This window comes from Chrysemys picta, chromosome 1 (assembly GCF_011386835.1).
Source record: "Chrysemys picta bellii isolate R12L10 chromosome 1, ASM1138683v2, whole genome shotgun sequence".
NCBI classification, from domain to species: Eukaryota; Metazoa; Chordata; order Testudines; family Emydidae; genus Chrysemys; species Chrysemys picta.
In genome coordinates, this window is record NC_088791.1 from 10,433,475 (window position 1) to 10,454,126 (window position 20,652).

Below are 20,652 nucleotides of genomic sequence, written 5' to 3' on the forward strand. Positions count from 1 at the left end.
CCACGGGCAACTCTTTGGTTCCATAAATCAATGCACTCACATTGCACTGTGTCAAGTATCAGGGGGTAGCCGTGTTAGTCTGTATCTCCAAAAACAACAAGGAGTCTGGTGGCACCTTAAAGACTAACAGATTTATTTGGGCATAAGCTTTCATGGGTGAAAACCTCACTCTTCAGATGCATCTGAAGAAGTGAGGTTTTCACCCACGAAAGCTTATGCCCAAATAAATCTGTTAGTCTTTAAGGTGCCACCAGACTCCTTGTTGTTATTGCACTGTGGGCTCTGATCCCCCATCTCTCTTCCCCACAATCTGCACTGGCTGCACTTAGCCACGGAGTCCTCCATGTGCCAAAATACATGTTCATTTCGCAGCCAGTTGGGCACTTTAACTGGAAGCTTTAACTCAGAGGAACCTGGGATTATGCTGCAACAGAACCATTACTGGGGTTACCCAGCCCCCAAAGCCCCCCTCTTGAGAGCAACGCAGGAGCACTGAGCAGGAGCAGCAGAGACCCTGTATCATAGAATCATAGGATTGGAAGGAACCTCGAGAGGTCATCTAGTCCAGTACCTGCACTCAAGGCAGGACTAAGTATTATCTAGACCATCCCTGACAGGTGTTTGTCTAACCTGCTCTTAAAAATCTCCAATGATGGAGATTCCACAACCTCCCTAGGCAATTTATTCCAGTGCTTAACCACCCTGACAGGAAATTTCTCCTAATGTCCAACCTACACCACCCTTGCTACAATTTAAGGCCATTGCTTCTTGTCCTATCCTCAGAGGTTAAAGAGAACAGATTTTCTCCCTTTTCTTTGTAACAACCTTCTGTGTACTTGAAAACTATTATCATGTCCCCCTTGGCCTTCTCTTCTCCAGGCTAAACAAACCCACTGTTTTCAATCTTCCCTCATAGGTCATCTTTTCTAGACCTTTAATCATTTTTATTGCTCTTCTCTGGATTTCCTCCAGTTTGTCCACATCTTTCCTGAAATGTGGCACCCAGAACTGGACACAATATCCAGTTGAGGCCTAATCAGTGCAGAATTACTTATTGTATCTTGCTTACAATACTCCTGCTAATACCTGCCCGAATGATGTTTGCTTTTTTTGCAACAGTTTTGCACTGTTGACTCATATTTAGCTTGTGATCCAGTAGGACCCCCCCAGATCTCCTTTTGCAGTACTCCTTCCTAGGAAGTCATTTCCCATTTTGTATGTGTGCAACTGATTGTCCCTTCCTAAGTGGAGTACTTTGCATTTGTCCTTATTGAATTTCATCCTATTTACTTCAGACCATTTCTTCAGTTTGTGCAGACCATTTTGAATTTTAATCCTATCCTCCAAAACACTTGCAACCCCTCCTAGCTTGGTATTGTCCACAAACTTTATAAGTGTACTTTCTATGCCATTATCTAAATCATTGATGAAGATATTGAACAGAACCAGACCCAGAACCGATCCCTGCGGGACCCCACTCATTATGCCCTTCCAGCATGACTGTGAACTACTGATAACTGCTCTCTAGGAACGGTTTTCCAACCAATTATGCCACGCCAAGATCACTTTCCACTTGAGGTAGTACAGTCCAGTGGGTGGGGCACAAAGCTGTCAGTCAGGAGACCTGGAGGCTCCGGATTGGCTCTCAGTCCACTTCCCAGTGGACAGGTGCCTCTGTTACAGAAACCAGCACCACGGTTGCCATTGATTTGGTGCTCTTGTTGGCAGCCTCAGCAAAAATACCAAGGGTCTTGGAGACTGCGCTGTCCTCTCCCCGGCTTCCCAGAGTCTTGATCTGGAAGCTGTAGACTATGCACAGAGCTGAGCGTCAGGACACCTGGCTTCTAGTCCTTGCTCCGTTGTGCGCTCGGAGTTGTCCCAGCCCCTCTCTGTGAAGTGGGGATAGTAACTCAGAGCCACACAGTGCTGTAAGCAGTATATGTGGGCAGGCATACACAATCAATGATCGATCAGCCTAGCCGCCTGGAGGAACTGGGGGTACTACAACAGGCCGGACGTTCCCACTGCAGCTTCTGGCCATCCCCTGCTCGCTGCCCGGAGAGCAACAGGGCCCCGTTTCGTGGGCGACGACTCGGCTGTCCGCCCTGCGCTGTCAGGAGCGCTCCCTGGCCTGCCTCGTGGAGGGATTCTCACACAGCACGTCGGTGTCCAATTTCCCTGCCACGGAAGGCGGCGTGTGGCTCAGCAGGTGGCTTGGAGCTGTTTACAGGACACCTGTCAGCTAGTTTGGCTCCTTGTCCTTTCTGCCTCCTAATTATAAAATTGTGGATCCCGTTGGCGACAGGGGTTTTTTTGTGCCCAAAATGTCAAATTGCCGAAATTAAAAATGTAAATGATGGTGTCTAATTAACCAGTTGACAGCAGAGCACAGCTGCGAGTGACAGTGACTGATTGCCTTCTGCAAACTTTGTCCTCCAAGACATGCTGTACCCGGGGGAGGAAGGACATCGAAAATAGCAACTTCCTTAAAGAGACACAGCCCGGTGTGCAAAGCCCTGTGTGGCAGCAGCAGCACTAGCCCCGCAGCTCCAGATCCCAGCGGTGAAATCCCGGCCCCGTGGACGTCGGTGGGAGTTTTACCATTGGGGCTGGGATTTCACCCCATGAGCAGGTTGGGTGCACAGGGAGCTCACTGCTACGCTGGGCCAGCACGTGTGTTTATAAGACCGATCTGGGGGGAAATAAGGGGAGACGCTGGTGGATTTTTGGTGGGGAGGGGCGCCTGGTGCAGCGGGGTCGTGGGCGGGACATGCTGGGAAGGTTGGAGTGTGTATGTAAGTGTGGACATGGTTGTGGATGCATGTGAGGGTGTGAATGGAGTTGGCATAGGTTGTGCGTACTGTGGGTTGTCTGTGTTGAGGTATTGGGGTGAGAGGAGATGCATGCAGGGGTGCCCGTGGGGGTACAGGCCGTGGAGGGCATCTGGGGGCATGCATATGTGCAGTTGGCAATGTGGGTGTGGTATAGGGTTGCCAACAGTCCCGTTTTACAAGGGACGTCCCTTACTGAAATAGAAAATTGCTTGTCCCGTACTAAATCAGTATCCGGCACCTTTTATCCTGGCATTTGGGGCGGCTCGTATGCAGTTGCTTGGGCTGTCTGCTCATAATGAGAGCAGCAGATCCCCGGCTCCTAGCAATAGGGTTCTCCTGATTCCCTTGGGCAGCAGTCTGGTTCCGTAGTCCCCATGCTGCACTTAGCACTGGCCTGATCCCACGTCGTGCATGACAGTAGTTCTGATTCAGCGGAACTGGGCCAAAGCTGAGGTCCAGAGCTGAACTTGGCCGCTGTTTGGAGCCTGGGTTTTGGGTTGGACCCAGCTCTGCTCTTCTGCTTTGCACAGCTCTCCTTGAACCGGCACTGCCACTGCTCACCCGCCTGATGGGCGGCAGCTTTGGCCAGTGCAGTTCGACTCCTCGTGCCGAGCGCCTTACAGCGAGGGCAGGACGCAGCGTTCCCCAAAGAAGAAAGCTGCAGCGTCTGTTCTCAGGACGAGCCCTCTACATGCTGTGCTGTCACCAAACAGGACTGCGTGTTCCAGCTCGCTAGGGGGAAACAGGTGATCCCCAGAACCATTAATCATTGTCTAAGGCCCCAGCTGATGTCCTCCTACCATCTCCAAAGTCCCGAGGCTGATGAGAGCACTGTGGGTGCTGCCAGAAATAACAACCCCTGATGCGTGGGTGCCAGTCGAGCGTGCCCAGATCGGTGCCTCTGAAGATCTGCCCTTGGAACACAACATCATGGGGGGATAGAGGGTGCTGCTTATGCGCTTGTGGCTATGGGGGAAGATTTACCTGGGATTCTTAGGGGAGGTGATGCCACCTTGGGGAGAATGGTTCAGTGGTGAAAGCCCAGGACTGGGCACCAGGAGATCTGGGTTCTTTTCCAAGCTCTGCCTTTGACTCCCTAGGGGCACTTAGGTAAATTCCTTTTCCTCTCTGTGCCTCCGATTGCTCATCTCTCGCATGAGGCGAATGATGCTGACCCCCTCCAAGGGCTGTTGTGTTTTCACACCCAGGAAGTGCCCCGGCTCCCATGGTGCAAATACGCACATAACTTTTCCATACCACCTGCCTGTTGTTAGCTGGCCGCCCCAGCCAGCCCAGACCCACGCCTGTTCCCCAAGCAAACCCGTCGCTCTCTCCATTCCCCCCTCAGGTACTACTCGGACATCGGCAAAATGCCGGCGATCAGCGACCAGGACATGAACGCCTACCTGGCGGAGCAGTCTCGCATGCACATGAACGAGTTTAACACCATGAGCGCGCTCTCCGAGATCTATTCCTACGTGGGCAAGTACAGCGAGGAGGTGAGCGAGAGGGGAAGTGGGGCGTGCCTGAGAGCACGGGCCGGCCAGGCCAGAAATCCCATCGGCCACTGGTGCCCGTCCGGTTTATTTTCAACAGAGGGCTTCTGCGGGTAAGGGTCGGAGAGCAGCAACTGGGCTGCGCAGGCTTCCCACCCGCCCCGCTGTCCTGCCTTGTTATTTCACTCTCAGCCTGGCCTCGCTGTGGAGTGACACCAGGGATGAATTGGGCCCTTCAGGTCTACTTCCCAGTGTTTGCTTCCTGTTCTGTATCCCATAGAGCACCCGGAGCCCCGTCTCGTCTCTGCATCGCATGCAACTGAATGTCCATCGGCACCACGCCGGAGTTCCTGGGTGCAGAGACAAAAGGAAGCTGCTTTCAGCTCAGATAAACTCAGGCTGCCCAACTGAGCACGGTGCAAAGCGGGGCTGAGGGGAGTTTGGGCCGGGAAGGGGGGTTAGTTACAGCCACCTGTGTCTCATGAGCTATACCAGGCAAGCAGGAAATTCTGCAATCTAATTAAAAAGAGCTGACTTAACCGCTGGTGCGGATGGCCAACATCTGCCAGCACTAAGGCGAGGGATTAGCAGGGGAAACAAATTCTCTGAAGCCGCTAGAGAAACAGAAGCCATTCCCCGGTCAGATCCAGCCAGAGATGAGCAGTGGAGAGGGCTCTCTATTCTCTGAGTGTTTGTGAGCAGAGCCCTGCGCAGATACAAATTAATTTCCGCGTATACCCGCATCCGCGGATATAAATCTGTATCCGCGCAGGGCTCTGTTTGTGAGCGGACCTGGTGTTTGACAGGGGCTAACTGCACTGGCTAGGCCAGCAGGCCCTCTGCAAACTACTCCCCCCACCCCATGCATCACAACTCTGCCATTGGAATGCAGTGCCCCCAGACTGCTTCACAGCCAAATCTGCAGCCCACCTCCCCTGCTCTTTGCTCATTAGGTTTCCTAACAGCTCTGCCGGCGCAGCTCTCTCTCTTCCCCTGCCGCCCTTTCAGTGCTAAGCCCTCAAACAGCTCTGCCGATGCACTGTACTCAGCAGCATTCCCTGCAAAATCAGTCCGAGGGACATCTCTGCAGCATCCCTTGTGACTTCAGTCCTGAGTCCCCAATGCATCTCCGTCCTGACCTTCAGTAATAGCTGCTGTGCCAGCGTCTGGCACCACCACCTCGCTCTGACAGTGCTTCTTAGCCCTAGCCTGCAGCCAGGGCCGGCTCTGGCTTTTTTGCCGCCCCAAGCAAAAAACGCCCGGCCGGGGCAGCAAAGGGGGGGGGGGGGAGAGGGGAGGAGGAAAACAAACCTGCCCCCGGCCGGAGCGGCGAGGGGGGGGCGGGAAACAAACCTGCCCCTGGCCGGAGCAGCAAAGGAAGGGGTAGAGAACAAACCGGCCGGCCGGAGCGGTGAAGGGGGGGGGGGAAACAAACCTGTCCCTGGCCGGAGCAGCAAGGGGGGGCGGGGAACAAACTGGCCGGCCGGCCGGAGCAGCAAAGGAAAGAAAAAACAAAATAAAAAAAAAATACCTGCGGGGCGGCAGGAGTGTGGGTGCAGGGGGACTTCCGACCCTGCAGACCCCGGGCAGCGGAGTGCACACCCCGCCTAGCGGGGGGGGGGAGAGAGAGAAGGGGGGCGGCCAGGGCTTCCTTAAGCGGGATGCTCACTGCGCCGCCTGCCGGGAGGGCTCCGCGCCGCTCCGGTCGGAAGGCAGGGAAGGACGCGGGCTGCCCTGCCGGGCTTGCTGCAGGGCGCTCCCCTCCTGCGCCCTATACAGGGCGGCGGGAGCTGCAAACCAAAAAGAAAAAACCTGCAGGGGCGGCCAAAGCGGTGAAGCGCAAAACAAAACAAAACAAAACAAAACAAAAAAGGATGAGATGGAATATCGCCCCTTGGAATCTGCCGCCCCAAGCACGAGCTTGCTCGGCTGGTGCCTGGAGCCGGCCCTGCCTTCAGCTCCCTGCTGTTACAGTCCAGGGCTCTCACCCGCCTCTGCCCATGCATCTCCAAGTCCTGCCGGCTTCTCTTGAGCAGAGAGAGGCCAGGCGTGCTTTGTGGGGCAGTGCTGTCATGACGTATCCCACTGAGGACTGGGACTCTAAATGGTTAACAGCATTTTCACTTGGGATCTACAGCCCAACCCTTCAGCCCTTACTCAATGGAGTAAGTACTGGAACTACTCATTTACAGACCGCCTGGCCCACCACTCCCCCCATCCCATTTACAGACAGCCTGGCCCCCCCCAATTCCCCCATCCCATTTATAGACCGCGTGGCCCACCACTCCCCCCCATCCCATTTACAGACAGCCTGGCCCCCCCAATCCCCCATCCCATTTACAGACTGCCTGGCCCACCCACTCCCCCCATCCCATTTACAGACAGCCTGGCCCCCCCAATCCCCCATCCCATTTACAGACAGCCTGGCCACCCAATCCCCCCATCCCATTTACAGACAGCCTGCCTCCCCCCACCCCCCGCATCCCATTTACAGACCGCCTGGCCCTCGTTTCTGAGGCAGGACGTGGGCCTGCTCATAATGAATGACGCCATCTCTCCTTTGCAGATTCTCGGAGCCCTCGATCAAGACGACCAGGCCGGGAAACAGAAACTCGCCTACAAACTTGAACAAGTCATAACCCTCATGAGCATAGACAGCTGAGAACTGGCCTGCCAGGGGAGCCCTGGGAGGGAAAAACCAAGCCGTGCCTCAGTCAAGATCACCATCTTTACCAAGTGCAAGTGTAAGCAGAGTCACCTGATCAGCGCTCTCTCTCTCTTCCTCTCTCGCCTCTCTCCAAACCTATAGACCAGGCCCCAGGATTCCCAGGAAGTGGTGGTGGAGGAATCTCAGCTTTGGGGGACAACGAGACATTCAGTTGGAGCTCTCTTGTTCACCGCTTCCCCTTCCTCCCTCGCCCTAGAAAGACCATATCAGCTGTATCCAGATGGGAAACTGGACGGTGGCCCTCTGCCATGCTGCTTTAATTGCCCTCCTGGGCCCATAGCCCCGGAGCGGCCGTGGAAACAAACTCAGTATTATTAGAGTCTTGCCAAGGGGAAGCTACTCCACTTGCTTGGCCTGCCTCCAGGGGTCCCAACGGGGGCAGGAGTGAACCTGGATCCTTCTCCAGCAGAGCCGTTACAGCGCCTTTGGTCAACCTCAATCCCACAGGCGGGAATTCAAGGCAGTTCTGGGAAGCCCCAGGGACCTGGTTAAAATTGGAGCAGGACCGTCGTGGAACTGGGGACACTAACTATCTGGGTGAACAGCAATGTGAGCCGTTCTCCAGGGATGGGGGGAAGGTGGGGCCTCACCTTGCCCACCGCCCCGTTTTTCGTAAGTTTATTATTATTTTTAAAACAGATCTGTGTCCCTCCCAGTCTTTCCCGGTGTGTCCTGTCGACCGTATAACTGCAACAAAATGCTCTCTGCCTAGTTGTACCCTATTGGTGGTAATCGTGTCCTCCTGGCGGTGTATAGCACCCTGTTTCCAACCACGTTCCAGAGAAGACAAGCCACAAGGAGCCACACTTCATTCTGGCCTTGAAAATCATGACGGCCCAGGAAATGGATAAGTTCTGCCACAGGTTTTTTGTTTGTTTCTCTTTCTGAGCTGGAACAAGATGTTTTTTGTTGAACGATGTGGGGTGTTTGCTGCAAAACGTGAGGGTAGGTCTGTGGGACAATAGTCAATAACTTCCTCTCAGGCTGCTCCTAGGAGGAAGTGACCTCGCTGCTGGGGGTGGGGGGAAGTGACCTCACACCTATTGGGCTTTTTTCTTAAAAACAGTGCAAAGTTTTCTTCTTTAATATTCCAAACTAAGTGACTGTTTTTCGGCAACACCGAGCCACCTTTCTCCCCCTTGCTCTCCTTTCCTGTCCCCAGACATTCCTCATTTCCCACTCCCATCTCCCTCCCCAACAATTGACTCGTTTTCAAAGCACAGCTGGTGCCTGCAAACTATATCCCTGCTCCTCCTGTCCCCGGTGCCAGCACTCATTTGCCTCCCCTCCCTCCCGAGGTCACGGTCGTCTCGGAATGAGCATGGATGTGAGATGATGCTTGTCCACTCCACTCCCCCAGAACAGCTGCATCTCCGAGGTCCAAGCCATCTTGTAACGAAACCCAGTCCTCTCCTCGTTTTGTACGATCGCAAACTGCTCACTTTGATACCATCTCAGCTCAGCGTGGCGGAGACACCGACTCCAGAGCACAAACCAGAAAACCTCAAATTTGGCACAATACTGAGTGGGGATGGAAGGAGGCGATGGGTTTGCACCCATCCCTCAAGGAAAACAAGAATGCTTGCTAAGAACATGCACAGGAGTGGACTGGAGCCACCTGCAGCCAGCTGCTTCCATCCACAGAGAATGGGCTTTGGAGGATGCAGGGAAGAGGACATCTGTTGAGTGTGATGGGGAGGTGAGGGTCAGATCCGGTCTGGTTCATATATCTTGCTATCAAAGCAAAAGCACTGTGTGACAGGGTATTGCCCGTGGATTGAAGGGTGGGCAGGGTGGGGGAAAAGAATTAGTTATCAAGGTGATTTCATTCATCCACACACTTAAATACATAGGCAGTGCTTTCTACCATGGCTAATGAACGATGGTTCAACAGTAGTAAGGAGGCTGTTGCAAGATTGATATTCAAACAGCAAAGCTTAGGGACACATTTTGGTTTTTAAATCCCAGGCATTGTGTGTGTGTGTGAGTGTGTGTGTGATTTCTTTTCGTTGTGCTTGCTTTCCTTTACGTTGGTCAACTGATCGACTTGTCACGCACCTTATGGACATTTCAACACTTGCTAGAGGACTGAGTGCTGGGGACGTTTTGGTTTGGGTTGGCAACGTCACGGTTTGAATAATTTGGTTAGGTTGCAGTGTGTCCCTGATCAGATGGTTATGGCAGTGGAGTGGAAAGAGCCAGTGATAAGGACACACACAAAAATGGCTTTTTTAAAACAATACATTAAAAATGAAAGAAACCAAAGGTTTTGACCAAGTGCCACAAATGATAAATACAGACCCTATTCCCATGACTTTTACTCAGCAGGCTGGTCGGATCTAAGGATAAAAAGCTGGTTTCAGAGAGATGAGTGACCGGCAGCCAGCTGTGCTGCCCAGAGATGGATTTTCTTTGCACATGCGAAGGGAGGGAAGGCGACATTTTATATATATATATAAAAGAGGTATTGAAGGAAATGTGTGATTTTGCACAGCTAGAGAAGTTAAAAAAAAAAAGGGAAAGAGACGTGTCCTGATTCTGTTTAGAGTTGCAGGGTTTTCGTTGTTTTAATTTTTTGCCGGTACAGAATTTTTCAACTTTTTTTTTTAATTTGTCAAAGAAAAACTTGAACACCTCAGAGAACTGGCGAGAATGAAAAACTCATTGGACGCGGGAAGCATTGTGAGCTTCAAACCCTGGCCCCCTTCTCCCGCCCCCCCCCCCCCCGAGGATTTTAAACAAATCTATATTTTGCTTCATTTTTATTTTTGTATCTGAGCTTTTGGTTGGTTGGTTTTGCCTTGAAAATGTGCCGAAATTGTGATGTGAATGTGTGGGCTCTGCTCTCCATCCCCCTGTGCCCCCCGTACTCCCACCTTCCCTGTCTCCACAGTCCTAGGAAATGTCTTGGCTCCCTCCTCCCCCATTTAATTTAATTTAATTTTTTTACGTGCATGTGAAATACAATTAAAAACAAAGACACACAAACAGAAGGAAGAATGAGCCTTGCTATAATCTAGGTGAGTTACTTTCCTGATTCCTTTGCCTATGTCTTTTCTCCGGCTGCCTGTGACCACCCAACCTGACTGGTATGCCATGCTCAGGCCTGGGATTTAAGCTACCCGTTGAGGGTTTGATACAAAGCCCACTGAAATCAGTGGAGAAATGCTCCACCCTCCTGGCTTCGCCTCAGGACCCAGAGTTCCTAGATCACGTGTTGCTATTTCATGGGTATGACCCACATGCTGCAGGCAAGACAATTAAAGAGCTCTGAATGTCACCAGATGTCACGAGGCAGGCCTGGGGGACTCTGGCAGACTTCCGGACAAATCCCAGCACTGGCCCTGTGGATATAGGTAGGGGAATGGTGTCACTGCAGAGTTAACTTGGGGGATCGGCCCCTAGGTCTGAGCATGGGGCAGCCACACTACAAAGCACTGCCTAAGTGACCATGTCCTCATTGGTGCTGCGCTTCTCCATCTGTGTTGCTAGGACTACTGGAGCACCTCCCATGGATCCTTGTGCTACGTAAGCTGAGCTGCTCTATGATTCTTTCCTAGTGAATTGTGGGAGAATTTGGAGGGATTGTGGGAGGGGACTGGAAGATGATCAGCACTCGAGTGATTTAGCCTGAGTCCTCACTGCGAGGTGGGTGGCGTACCGGCCTGTGTGAGAACGGAACCCAGATTGAGTGCAGTCTGTATCCCCAGCTAGCCTGGTGAGAGGGATTTGTGTGTGGACAGGCAGCAGGTTAGGGGCAATGGCTGAGTAACTCATCAGTGCAGCCAGGCTTTGAGGCCTGTAAAGGTGGAACCTTTAGCAAACACTGTGAAGTGTAGGGATGATACAAACCCAGGAGAAACCCTGGAACCACAGCCTCCTTCCTTGCAGATGGGACTGGCCCCACACTGGTCCTGGGCAGATTCAATTCATAGGCCAGCTCCTCATCTGTTGGACACCTTCATCGCTCCACTGGCTTAAAGGAGCTGCAGCACCGATTTACACAAGCTGAGGCTGTGACCCCTGTGATTACCTCTCGTCTCATTCAGATTTTGGTGCCCAGGCATGAAAGCTAAGATCTAAGAGGCTTTGCCAGCTGATAGTTGGTTGAGAATTGTATTGCTTGTCAAAACTGCCGTGCTTGCTAATTGAACCGTCTTAACCATCATCCCCAAGTGGAGGCTCTTGCCCTAACGAGAGATGGTCAAGGCAACAAATTCACATTTTGGTCATTAATAGTGATAGAATTTTTAAAGTCTAATGGCCTTTTTCACCATTGGTGCAGAGATCCAGCACAAGGTTTTGAGCTTTTGCGAACAGGGGCTGCTAACAGGGAGTTTCGCAAGGGAGTTTAGAAGGGGAGGAGGAAGGGAGTGCGGGTCCCTTGCTGGTTCTATCTTATACCCTTTATTCCCCTTAAAACCTATAAACCAAACTACATTCAAAACTTCTTGCTTTAAACAACCCCTTCATTAACTAGGAGACAATGCAGGCAGAAGCCCAGCTGCAGAGTGGGGGCTATCCAGTTTATTGCACTGAGTGTAGCATGTATGATTACCTGCCCCGTGGGCGGGTGGCGTATGTGTGCATTCGGTGCAAGGAGCTCCTGGCCCTCAGAGACCATGTACGGACTCTGGAGGCCAGGGTGGCGGAACTGGAGGAGCTAAGGGAGGCAGAGAGGTATGTTGATGAGGCTTTCCGGGACACTGTAGAATTGTCCCACCTCCGGTCAGACAGCCCCTGCGCTGTTGAGGAGGATGAAAGGCCCAGGGAAGCAGAGCAGTCAACGGGAGCAGAGGGAAACCTTCCCATAGTTGGGACTCTCCTGCCAGACGGTGCTGGGGTTGCCTCTCGCACTGAGGTTACCTCTCCGGGGGAGGGAACTCCAGTTGCTAGGAAAAGGCAGGTGTTAGTAATGGGAGATTCGATCATTAGAAACGTAGATAGCTGGGTTTGTGATGACCGGGAGAACCACATGGTGACTTTCCTGCCTGGTGCGAAGGTTGAGGATCTCTTGAGGCATCTAGACAGACTTATGTGTAGTGCTGGGGAGGAGCCGGTGGTCGTGGTACATGTAGGTACCAATGACATAGGGAAGGGTAGGAGAGATGTCCTGGAGGCCAAATTTAGGCTGCTAGGGAAGAGACTGAAATCCAGGACCTCTATGGTGGCATTCTCAGAAATGCTCCCAGTTCCACACGCAGGGCCAGGTAGGCAGGCAGAGCTTCAGAGTCTCAATGCATCGATGAGATGATGGTGTAGAGAGGAGGGGTTTACATTCATTAGGAACTGGGGAAACTTCTGGGATGGGGGGAGCCTATACAGGAGAGATGGGCTCCACCTAAACCAATGTGGAACCAGACTGCTGGCACTAAACATTAAAAAGGTTGTAGAGCAGTTTTTAAACTAGGAGATGGGGGAAAGCCGACTGCTGCAGAGGAGCATGTGGATCGGACAGAGACTTCTCTTAGGGGAGAGTCTAATGATAGAGAATCTCCAGGTTATAGTCAGGAGCAGAGGATGGAAGAGGATAATGTAAGGGCCAGATCAGATGATAAACATTCACATAAAAATGAATCTAACACATCAGAAAGGGGCAGACAAATAAACAGTGACAAGTTTTTAAAGTGCTTGTACACAAATGCTAGAAGTCTAAATAATAAGATGGGTGAACTAGAGTGCCTCGTGATAAAGGAGGATATTGCTATAATAAGCATCACAGAAACCTGGTGGACTGAGAGCAATCAATGGGACACAATCATTCCGGGGTACAAAATATATCGGAAGGACAGAACAGGTTGTGCAGAGGGGGGAGTGGCATTATATGTGAAAGAAAATGTAGAATCAAATGAAGTAAAAATCTTAAGTGAATCCACATGTTCCATAGAATCTCTATGGATAGAAGTTTCATGCTCTAATAGGAATATAACATTAGGGATCTATTATCGACCACCTGACCAGGATGGTGATAGTGATGATGAAATCCTAAGGGAAATTAGAGAGGCTATCAAAATTAAGAACTCAATAATAGTGGGGGATTTCCATTATCCCCATATTGACTGGGAACATTTCACTTCAGGACGAAATGCAGAGATAAAATTTCTCGATACTTTAAATGACTGCTTCATGGAGCAGCTGGTACGGGAATCCACAAGGGGAGAGGCAACTCTAGATTTAGTCCTGAGTGGAGTGCAGGAGCTGGTCCAAGAGGTAACTATAGCAGGACCACTTGGAAATAGTGACCATAATACAATAGCGTTCAACATCCCTGTGGTGGGAAGAACATCTCAACAGCCCAACACTGTTTCATTTCATTTCAAAAGGGGGAACTATGCAAAAATGAGGGGGTTAGTTAAACAGAAGTTAAAAAGTACAGTGACTAAAGTGAAATCCCTGCAAGCTGCATGGGCGCTTTTTAAAGACACCATAATAGTGGCCCAACTTCAATGTATACCCCAAATTAAGAAACACAGTAAAAGAACTAAAAAAGAGCCACCGTGGCTTAACCATGTAAAAGAAGCAGTGAGAGATAAAAAGACTTCCTTTAAAAAGTGGAAGTCAAATCCTAGTGAGGCAAATAGAAAGGAGCATAAACACTGCCAAATTAAGTGCAAGAATGTAATAAGAAAAGCCAAAGAGGAGTTTGAAGAACGGCTAGCCAAAAACTCCAAAGGTAATAACAAAATGTTTTTTAAGTACATCAGAAGCAGGAAGCCTGCTAAACAACCATTGGGGCCCTTTGATGATCGAGATACAAAAGGAGCGCTTAAAGACGATAAAGTCATTGCGGAGAAACTAAATGGATTCTTTGCTTCAGTCTTCACGGCTGAGGATGTCAGGGAGATTCCCAAACCTGAGCTGGCTTTTGTAGGTGACAAATCTGAGGAACTGTCATGGATTGAAGTGTCACTAGAGGAGGTTTTGGAATTAATTGATAAACTTAACATTAAACAAGTCACTGGGGCCAGATGGCATTCACCCAAGAGTTCTGAAAGAACTCAAATGTGAAGTTGTGGAACTATTAACTAAGGTTTGTAACCTGTCCTTTAAATCGGCTTCTGTACCCAATGACTGGAAGTTAGCTAATGTAACGCCAATATTTAAAAAGGGCTCTAGAGGTGATCCCGGCAATTACAGACTGGTAAGTCTAACGTCTGTACCGGGCAAATTAGTTGAAACAATAGTTAAGAATAAAATTGTCCGAAACATAGAAAAACATAAACTGTTGAGCAATAGTCAACATGGTTTCTGTAAAGGGCAATCGTGTCTTACTAATCTATTAGAATTCTTTGAAGGGGTCAACAAACATGTGGACAAGGGGGATCCAGTGGACATAGTGTACTTAGATTTCCAGAAAGCCTTTGACAAGGTCCCTCACCAAAGGCTCTTATGTAAATTAAGCTGCCATGGGATAAAAGGGAAGGTCCTTTCATGGATTGAGAACTGGTTGAAAGACAGGGAACAAAGGGTAGGAATTAATGGTAAATTCTCAGAATGGAGAGGGGTAACTAGTGGTGTTCCCCAAGGGTCAGTCCTCGGACCGATCCTATTCAACATATTCATAAATGATCTGGAGAAAGGGGTAAACAGTGAGATGGCAAAGTTTGCAGATGATACTAAACTGCTAAAGATAGTTAAGACCAAAGCAGACTGTGAAGAACTTCAAAAAGATCTCACAAAACTAAGTGATTGGGCAACAAAATGGCAAATGAAATTTAATGTGGATAAATGTAAAGTAATGAACATTGGAAAAAATAACCCCAACTATACATACAATATGATGGGGGCTAATTTAGCTACAAGTCAGGAAAAAGATCTTGGAGTCATTGTGGATAGTTCTCTGAAAATGTCCACACAGTGTGCAGAGGCGGTCAAAAAAACAAACAGGATGTTAGGAATCATTAAAAAGGGGATAGAGAACAAGACTGAGAATATATTATTGCCCTTATATAAATCGATGGTATGCCCTCATCTCGAATACTGCGTACAGATGTGGTCTCCTCATCTCAAAAAAGATATACTGGCACTAGAAAAAGTTCAGAAAAGGGCAACTAAAATGATTAAGGGTTTGGAACGGGTCCCATATGAGGAGAGATTAAAGAGGCTAGGACTCTTCAGCTTGGAAAAGAGGAGACTAAGGGGGGATATGATAGAGTTATATAAAATCATGAGTGATGTGGAGAAAGTGGATAAGGAAAAGTTATTTACTTAGTCCCATAATACAAGAACTAGGGGTCATCAAATGAAATTAATAGGCAGCAGGTTTAAAACAAATAAAAGGAAGTTCTTCACGCAGCGCACAGTCAACTTGTGGAACTCGTTACCTGAGGAGGTTGTGAAGGCTAGGACTATAACAGAGTTTAAAAGAGAACTGGATAAATTCATGGTGGTTAAGTCCATTAATGGCTATTAGCCAGGACGGGTAAGGAATGGTGTCCCTAGCCTCTGTCTGTCAGAGGGTGGAGATGGATGGCAGGAGAGAGATCACTTGATCATTACCTGTTAGGTTCACTCCCTCTGGGGCACCTGGCATTGGCCACTGTCGGTAGACAGGATACTGGGCTAGATGGACCTTTGGTCTGATCCGGTACGGCCTTTCTTATGTTCTTATGTTCTGATAAGGGTTACGTGCCACTCACACCAATCCACAGGCAGATGTAACCGGTGGTCAAGAGATGAGACAGCACAAGAAAACGTTGGCTGATATCAAGAGGAAATGACCTAATAATAAGCTCTACTGTAGAGAACAACCAGAGCCACAAAGTGTGGATCTTTGGCATAGTTAGTCTCCCAAAGGAAGTGCTAGAAACCCAAATAGATGGAGTCCAGTTAAACTGGGCTGGGAATAGCATTGAGTTGTGACTATACAGGTGGCCCTAAAGTACAATCCTGCACTCGCAGAGGGATGGACAAAAACCTCAAATTTTACTTGTCTTTCCTGCCTCTGACACCTATGCCTATTAGTATGACAGGCCTGCACTCAGCTGCTGCTAGGAGAATATGGCCGGAGTATCATTCTTGTGTCCTGCTGCTCATTTTGAACATTGGGATTTGGAGAAAAGACTTTAATCAAGAGCGGCAGCCTTAAAAACCTGAGAGTGACAAGTTAGGCCCTGACGCAAAGCCGATGGAAGTCAGTGGAAACGTTCCCACTGACTCCAGGGGGGGTTGGATCAGGCCCCAGGAGCAGCAGAAAATTGACAGGCGTTTCCGACTGTGATTGATTTTTCCAGCTCTAATTATCTGTGATTCAGTCACTGGCAATTGCAGCAAGACAAACAGAAAAGCCAGGGTGAGGAGAATAAACTGTGTTTCCTCCAGCGGGGACGTCCTTGTTCAAGGTCCCGTCAGTTAAACCTGTCTGAAATTCATTGAATTTTGAGATCTGAAAAACAAATGTTGGCAACATTGTAACTAATTTAACTCCCTCCACCTCCACGCACACATATACACACTTGGGTTTTTTGTGTTTTTTTTTTTTACCAACTCTAGAGACTACAGGAATAAACTACCTAGGGAAGTGAGGAATTCTCCACCTCTTGATGTCTTGAAATCCTGAATGCCTTGTCTGGAAGTTATGCTTTAGCCAAACACAAGTTATGGAGCTAAATACACATGTAACGGGGTGAAATCCAGTGGCCTGTGAGATTCTGTGTCCAGTTTTGGTCACCGCTGTATAGAAAGGATGTAGAGAAATTGGAAACGATCCAGAGGCGAGCGACAAACATGATCAAAGTGCTGGAATGCAAGTCATAGGAGCAAAGGCTGGAGGAACTGAATATGTTTAGTTTGGAAAAGGGGAGATTAAGGAGGGACATGATTGCAGTCTTCATATACTTGAAAGACTGCCATAAAAAAGATGGAGAAAAAATTTTCTCTCTTGCCACAGAGGACAGGACAAGAGGCTTCACTGGAGGTTTTCAAAAGGAGGCTGGAGCCATCTGTCTGGGATGGCTTAGATCCAACAAATCCTGCATCTTGGCAGGGGGTTAGACTAGAGGTCCCTTGCGGTCCCGTCTCACCCGGGGGTTCTATGATACAGGAGATCAGCCTAGATGATCTAACGGTTTCTTCTGGCCTTAAGTGCTGTGACTCTATGAGCTGGTGAAAATGGTTTGAATTTAAAAAGAAAAAGTTGAGGGGAAATGTGTAAAATTTTGGGGGGAAAAGATGGTGACGGGTTTAAAAAAAAAACCTCATCGCGAGGGCCAGCCCTGGCACCCGGCAGCAACCCTCCTGAAGTTTGGAAGGTGCTATTACTAGGCCATGCAACTTTATTAGTGTCCCTTTGACATGACCAGGTAAATTGAAATAGGGAAGCAGCCCCGTCTTCTGGTCTTGGAAGCTGTCCCCAACTTGCAGTATGGGCAAACCCAGGTCCAGATGCCCCTGTTGTGAAGACTTTGGAGAACATCCCTTCGTTCAGCCTTCAGGGGTTTGTTCATCGCCAAAGCTCTGTGGCTTTCTGGGCTAGGATAGGCCACCCCCTGTTTTGAGAATGTCACATGCAGAGAAGCTATCGGCCATAAATCCAGACAGCCCCCCCCACCTCCCAGAAGCCGTTTTGGCCCCTCTTCTCCTTGATTGTGCGGGTCTGAAGAAGCAGGGAAGAGGGTGTGATATGTACATGTGAGTGCCTGCCCCAGCAGGGGACTCTGTATGGCCACCAAGAAAAGACCCCCGTGGTCCAGTGCCTCCACTGGTGGAAATCACTACATGGTGGTGCCACTGATGTCACCAGAGCTCCAGCTGTTTGTGGATCTGGCCCACTGCATCTGCAAAATAGATTAACCCCGCAGGGACTGAGCAGCCCAGCGACCCTGGGGATGAGCTTTCAGTAGTCTCCTACCATTGGAGGGCGTAGTGGGGAGTTCCCTGCCAACATCCAAGCTCCTGTGAGTCACACTGCGAGGCCCTCTCCCCAACCCCGACTGGGGTGCGGCAGCAGCCTGAGTGTGCTCAGCATAGCCCCTTTGACATGCAACATCCTCCAGGACGGGTGGGAGAACAGGCGTGGTGATGCTGTGGCAGATCGGGGCGCACACCAGGACCACTTGCCACTGTGATACGGCGAGCCGCCATGACCATCGTGCATGGGCTGAACGACGCCTCCAACTCCTTCTTTCACCCTTTCTTTTCTAGTTTTGACACAGCAGCTGTTCCCGTTCTTAGGGAAGCAGCCTGGTCTAATGGAGTGAGCCCAGGGCCAGGAACGCCTGAATTCTAATCTCAGCTTTGCACCCACCTCCTTGCGTGGCCCTGGGCAAGTCCTTAACCTCGCTTCCCCTGTCGGTGGAACAGGAGACTAGCAGTGCTGTGCCTGTCCCGAGGCCGGGAGGGTTAATGATTATTTGCAACGCACTTTGAAAACGGGAAGTGCTAAGTATTAAGGATTATTTTGGTCGACTGAGTTCTCCACACTATTTTAGAGGTGCGCGGCAGGGCCCAGGCTTAAGGGGGAGCATGAATTTGCAGAATGATGTCGAGAGAAGATTTAAACCCAAAAATCTTGCCAAAAAACCCCAGAAAAAGCGAGAGTGAATATAAAGCTGCTTACGCTGATCAAATGGTCACGAGTGCGATTTTTTGTTGTTGTCGGCGTGGTTTGTTTGTTGGCTTTCTGTTCTAAAAATGGGGCGTTTACCTCAAAAATTTGTTTCTGCTTGGAAACAGATCACCTGCAGGAGACTTTTCACCAGGGAGCAACATTCAGGGAGGGCGGGGAGAGGGAACCTTTACATGAAAAGGAGGGGGAAACCTTCTATGGTTAGTACATGTCTGCATTTCCCTTTCGATGAAAATATGCGTGTGGTCAGATCCTGAGATAGGCTCCTTACTAAGTCACTCCATTGAGTCCAGCAGGGTTTGCAGCTGCTCAGCTTGTTAGCAGATTTTCCCTTCTGCTCTCAAATTCCTCTGCTGGGTTCCTTCTCTCTGCACACTGCAAGCGGGCTGCATGCCTGTGTGCCTGGGATATGGACCTAGGGTCCCATACGCGGCACTGCAGCCTCATCTGTAAGATTGCAGAGGGGAGGCAGAGAGGGACTAAGATTATACACGCAGATCAGGATAGCCACTGGGCCATCTTCTCAGCTGCTGTAAACCAGGGTAGTCCCATTCACCTCAATAGAGCCACCCAAATTTCAATGAGCTACTCGCACCAATGCAATCTATGAGCTGTCCAGCCCCAATGCGTCTGATTCACAGAACTAGATTATGCCACTGTCTATAAGAGCCTCTTCTACCTCTAAGACTCCAGCGTTCTGCTGGTTGAATACCTTCAAGTATCCAGAGAGCTGGACTCTGAAATTCTGCTCCCCCTGCAGAATTTTGCCGTAGGGGAGGGAGGCTATTGTTAAAGACGGAATAGCTTCCAGTAAATGGCAAGCAAGGAGAACACGAGGAGAGAACAGTTCCGTGTGGCTGACCAGCCATCTCTCCCCTGATCTGAAACCCCTCTGCAAAGACATCTTTTCTCGAGTTGTCTCAGCGTGCAGAGCTAAGCCAGCAACCCGACAGTGCCCAAGCTGCATCCTGCACAGTAACTGTCGTGTCCAAGCCAGCGCGGAAATATCCTGCCCAAACTCTGGGTTGTTTTAAATGTCGGTGCTGGCCTTTTGCAAATCCTGGGAGCAAACCATTTTCCAACACAGTGAGGTGGGGCAGCAGGGGTGGGGGGAATCAAAGGGAGATCTAGGTGCTAGCCCAACATGCTCTCAAAGGGCCCCCAAACACTGCATTGGCTAACAAATTAATATGAGTGACAGCTGGATTATTTAAAGCAACAGGCCAGTCCTTTTCTAGTTTCTGAACTGGACACAAATTTTCTCAGATGGCTCACGCTCCCCGCTGGCTTTGATAAAGCTTTCCCCTTAAACACGAACTCAACGTAAAGACATATCCTTGGACGACAGTGTTACTATGCGCCTCAAAGAGACGACCGCATTAGAAAGGAGGTCGGGATCATTTTTGTTGTCGTTGTTGGTTTGTTTTCTTTGGAAATGATCCTAGTTTCAAAGAAGAAAGCTCTCTACTATTTAAATTGGAAAGCCGTTGTTACTTGGTAAAGGCAAAGCTTCTGTACCTTTGTTATAATTAATTGTATACCTGTGTATGTAAATATAAGGCATTCCTATTTTGCAGTCCAGAACAAAAAAAAACTATTTGTAATATAGAATAAAGTTTATTAAAAAAAATAATAAATAAAAAAGAACAACGTTGTGATTCCCTGATGTCTATGACTGCGTGGAGCCGGGGGGGGCTGGATGCGACATAGAGACGGGGGAGGAGAACCCCAGCCTCCACCCCAAACGCGGAGGATGGGCTACGGCTGAAAGCCACACCTGGGCAGAGTGTTTCTCAGATTACAATTTTCACACCACTTGACATGTTAAAAAAAAACCTTCAACAAAATGGTCTTGATGTTTCCCCTCCCCTGTTCTCGAGCATGGCGGAAAGCTTCACCAGATCAACAGCTTGAGTTTACAACAAGGGTGAAGAGATGGTAATCTGGGCCCCCCTTCTCTTTGACACTGGTGCTACTTAAGTGTTGGGGCTGGGACTCACGTGAGCACAGAATCTCAGAGTTGGAAGG

The 20,652-nt window shown here is 49.6% G+C and overlaps 1 protein-coding gene across 4 annotated transcripts in view; it reads left to right on the plus strand.

Moving 5' to 3' along the window:
* PLXNA4 (plexin A4) overlaps positions 1–20,282 on the plus strand; it is a 658,514-nt gene extending 638,232 nt beyond the window's left edge. For all 4 annotated transcript variants that reach the window (XM_065552899.1, XM_065552917.1, XM_042843226.2 and 1 more), the window contains 2 exons: positions 4,183–4,333; positions 6,897–20,282. In XM_065552899.1, coding sequence (XP_065408971.1) covers positions 4,183–4,333; positions 6,897–6,992 — 247 coding nt within the window. In that variant the 3' untranslated portion in view covers positions 6,993–20,282. The remainder of the gene's footprint in view (positions 1–4,182; positions 4,334–6,896) is intronic.
* The last annotated feature ends 370 nt before the right edge of the window (positions 20,283–20,652 follow it).